Source organism: Myotis brandtii, unplaced genomic scaffold (genome assembly GCF_000412655.1).
Source record: "Myotis brandtii unplaced genomic scaffold, ASM41265v1 scaffold115, whole genome shotgun sequence".
Classification (NCBI taxonomy): Eukaryota; Metazoa; Chordata; class Mammalia; order Chiroptera; family Vespertilionidae; genus Myotis; species Myotis brandtii.
This window is the reverse complement of record NW_005353967.1, coordinates 18195344-18199777: the sequence shown is the minus strand read 5'-3', so window position 1 is coordinate 18199777 and position 4434 is coordinate 18195344. Positions and strand designations below refer to the sequence as shown.

Below are 4434 nucleotides of genomic sequence, written 5' to 3'. Positions count from 1 at the left end.
AACCCCCCCCCCCCCCCCGTGGCCTCAAATGGTTCGTAAGAATCTGAAACGAACAAACAAATCTCACCCCAAGCCTAGAGTTAACAACGTCACTTCCTTATAAATTCTATTAAAAAATGTTAGTGTAGGTTCTTAAAATTTTCCAATAATGTAGTTGTCTGCCTTTATTAATACTCCAACATTTTTGTACATTCCTTTATATTACATCAATTTATAATAATCACAATTAACTTACTTAATTATAAACCTAAAAGTATAGTATCACAAGCTATTTTATAATTCTTTACTCTTGTCAAATACCTTTGAATCAAACATAATTTTTAAATGCAGCTTCTTGCTTTCCTTAGTTCAGTTTAGGGTTTAATATTTGGTATCAAGCATCTAAGTATACAATTACAGTACTGAAAGGTTTGAGATACTTACAGAATCATAATAGAAACCAGTGCTGTGGTCAAAATACAGTCCAGTATTCTCATCATAACTAAATCCCGTCTGTGATACAGCAGCTTCTGCTGCAGCTCTCAAACTTTCAGCTAATGATGAACCTTCTAAGGATGCATCCTCTGTTGCTAATGCAGATGCTGGCTCCTAGATAAGATAAATTCATGTCAAATAAGACAAAAATATTCTTATAGCAACTTAAAAGTTAGCAAAATTAGAAATAATAAATAGACTTAAGAGCTATTTTAAATAATAAGGCTTCAATTTCTGCAATGGAAGGGATGGCTATCAATTACAATTTGATTCACTTAAAAAATATTTATCAATTAATTCAATTTTGACTGTTTTGAAAACACTGACCATTACTCAAAAATAAATACCTAATACCATAGGGAAGTAATCCACAAAATATGGATTCTGAAGTACACTTTAAGACAAACTATCTAGAGTCTTCCATAATCATAGGTCCAAAGGGAAAAAACATTTTAGAAGAGAGATGGCAGAGAAAGCTATGGATTATGTGAGATTTATCACAGCCTCAGCAGTTGCACTGTATAAACCTTACTGGGATCCTGACTCAAACACACAACTACAGAAAAAAATTATAAAACATCCAACTTATAAAAATCTGAACAGTGGCAGGATATATGACAGAGAGGAAGCATTAAAAAATTTTTGTGTAGCCCTGGCCGGTGGCTCAGTTGGTTGGAATGTCATCCCATACACAAAATGGTGGTGAGTTTGATTCCCAGTCAGGGCACATACCTAGGTTGCGGGTTCGGTCCCCAGTCCGGCATGGATGGGAGGCAACTGATCGATGTTTCTCTATCACATTGATGTTTCTCTCCTTCCCCTCCATCCCCCTGTTCCTCTCTCTCTCTCTCTCTCTCTCAAAAAGATCAATAAAAACATATCCTTGGATGAGAATTTAAAAACAAAATTGTTGTGAACAAAGTTACTGTGGTAGTTGCACAAAATTTTTTGATTGAGCCAAAATAAGACAAATTTTCTGTTTTAGTTTATGTACATCACAAGATTTTAGAACACAACAAAGTAGGAAACAAATATATGAGCAATTTTTGTTTCTCTAAAAGTGTAATATTCTGCATAATTATACACAGAATATTTACAACCCTTGTGTATGTTGTCATGGACCAAAGAAGTCAATTTGCATAATAATAATAATGAAGGACAAGTTCTTGGGCATCAGTAGTAGTAGCATTTTATTACCTGTGAATTTAAGGCAAAATGGTCCTCTTGTTCACATTCAACCTTTTCCGTTACATCAGTACCTGCATACACATCATTTTCTATTTGTGACTGGTCTTTAAAATTATAAGCAGAAGCTTCGATATCCTGATCTTGCTGAACTGAAAGTTCTGTCACTTTATTTGGAAGACTAAGATCCTTATAGTATGTCTGATAATAATAATCTATAGCAAAAACAAATTGTGATACATATTAGCATAGTGTATATAAAAAGGACTTAGAATTCTAAAATATTGGCACTGAAACAAAACAGTACACACTGCAAACCATATTTTTATAGTTGTACACATTTTAATTGATTAAAATTGATAGTGCAGATAAATCTGCAGATGCTTTTATCTTTGATTCTAATGTCACTTTAAGTACCCTAGCTGTCAAGCTAAAAAAATTTAAAAAGGTAAGCAGATTGGTATTTTCCATAGCAAGACTAAAAAAGAAAATAGGTAAATAAGTTGTATTCTGTCAAAAAAAAATTAGCAACTCTTAACAATTTCTAACCACAAAGGTTAATATCATTGCATATCAAATATCAATGGAATAAAGACATGTCAAAGGTTGATTTCTCTGTCAAATATCTCTCATGATGCTGACTTTTAAAAAAATATATTATCATGCAGACATGTAATATTAATGCTATTGCTGTGTTTAGCAATTTAACTAAATTATATGCTGAATAAAATAAGACAAACTTAATGGAAAAATAACTTTTGATCCCTATTTATTACAACTCAGTTACTCAGTTATTTTGCCTCACAACATAATTCCACTGATGAGGTCATGGTTGTGGGCTCACCATTCCCACAAAGGCTTAAGAGACTGTCACTGAACACAATATTAAGTGGAATGCATCAACAAGAAAACACATGCACCTGGTCGCATGGAAGACCAGATATGAGAGTAAATGGCTCACAGCATGGCAGAAGTTACTCAGTGAATGTGTCACTAAAGACACAGGAGTAATCCTGTGTATTTATAGGAATGACAATGCATTTCTACTTTCGCATCAGAAGAGCAAATCAATTATCTGAAAATGAAATATGTAATCGTATGGAGAGAAGACAACCTTGTAACAGTCCTCATATTTATCTAGACATTTGTCTATTTTAAATTTAGTGAAAATTACATATTAGCATGATTTGAATGTGGTAAATGTTAGGATATCTCCAATATCAACTAAATACCTGAGATTGACCAAGGAGGGTGGTTCTCTGTTTGTACTTCTACATCAGACTTCTTATTATCTTCCTTTCTCCCACAATAGAGTATTTTACTGAGCTCTTCTACCTAAAAGAAAACAAGGCTTTAGGAAAAAGAAATCATATAGCAATCTAAAAACATGCACACTATTCTCTTGAAATTACAGTAATTATTTTTTTCTTGGTATAACTTTTAGAGAAGTACCAATAGTAGGCAGTTTCCTTTTCAGAAAAACTGAAAATACTATCATTTACTTTCTTTCATCTTTTACATTTGAGGAGGGAAATGCTTTTTATTCGTATATTCTCTTGCTAAACCTCAAAATATCCCCTTTGAAAATCAAATAGACTAAATTAATAGGACTTTATGAACAGAATCCTTTATTTCCAAAAAATAAGAATGTTTTTATACTAATATTTTAATTGGTCAGCAGTTCTCTCTAAAGAATTAGGGGAAAAAAAACATTAATTCTCATGCATTTAATTTAAAAAGTACTTTAATGTATGATTTTTCTTTAAATTGTAGTCTTATGACTCAATACTGCATCAGAAAAGAGAAGTGACTGCCTCAGAGGGGCATCCATTCTCCCTGTGCCTCACTGACTGCCAAAGCTAGAGCAACAGAGTGCAGAAACAGCCATAAGCAATGAGGAGCAGCCTCCTCAATACACCTCAGACAATACCTAAGAGTGAGAAGTCTATTACAGGCCTGAAAGAAACTAAAAAACAAGCTTCTATTTCTTTAATAATACATAAAGCTTAAAAAGAGAAAGGGGATAAAACTGATTATATATAGCCCAGCTGGTGTGGCTCAGTGGTTGCATATCAACCTATGAACCAGGAGGTTGAGGCACAAGCCCAGGTTGTGGGCTCAATCCCCAGTAGGGAGCATGCAGGAGGCAGGTGATCAACGATTCTCTCTCATCATTGATGTTTCTACTCTCCCTCTCCCTTCCTCTGAAATCAATAAAAACATATAAAAAAAAACTGATTATATATAATCTAGGCACTTCATAAATTATCAGATCTGCTCATACAACCAAGGCTGGAACTAGGGCGAATCAAGCAAGGCACCTAGGTAGCAAATTAAGAAGGCACTCAGCCTCAGCTTCCCGCAAGTATTGGCTCTATACCCGAGTCAGTGCCTTCTTAAATTTTTCGCCCTAGACTACGGATTGCCTCGTCCAGTCTCGGCTCTGCTCTGCCACTACCACTATTACTGTCAACTAGATCATTTCTTTAGTATCTGCTACGTGATAGGCACTATATTTGTCACTTCGGATAACATCTTTATTAATTCCTACTACCATCTCACAAATTAGTTTTCCTAATCCCCATTTTATATGTGAGAAATCTGGAGACAAAGTAATTTGCACAAGTTTATACTGCCTCCAAGACTTTCCATCCATTTCAATGTTTCATGTTAGACCACTCTTAAATTAACACTAATAACCAAAATGCTGGCTCTTCAACCTTTAGCAAACATGTTTATTTGTTTTTTAGGATCTCTCTCTAAAGCAGGCATTAC

The 4434-nt window shown here is 34.2% G+C and overlaps 1 protein-coding gene across 1 annotated transcript in view; it reads right to left on the bottom strand.

Annotated features, from left to right (window-relative positions):
• Window positions 1-4216, bottom strand: part of AGGF1 (angiogenic factor with G patch and FHA domains 1) — a 32597-nt gene extending 28381 nt beyond the window's left edge. Inside the window, exons 1-4 of the mRNA XM_005858157.2 lie at window positions 4160-4216; window positions 2892-2994; window positions 1672-1874; window positions 424-588 (exon numbers count right to left, since the gene is read on the bottom strand). Of these exons, the coding sequence (XP_005858219.1) occupies window positions 424-588; window positions 1672-1874; window positions 2892-2994; window positions 4160-4216 (528 nt within the window). The remainder of the gene's footprint in view (window positions 1-423; window positions 589-1671; window positions 1875-2891; window positions 2995-4159) is intronic.
• Window positions 4217-4434: the final 218 nt, after the last annotated feature.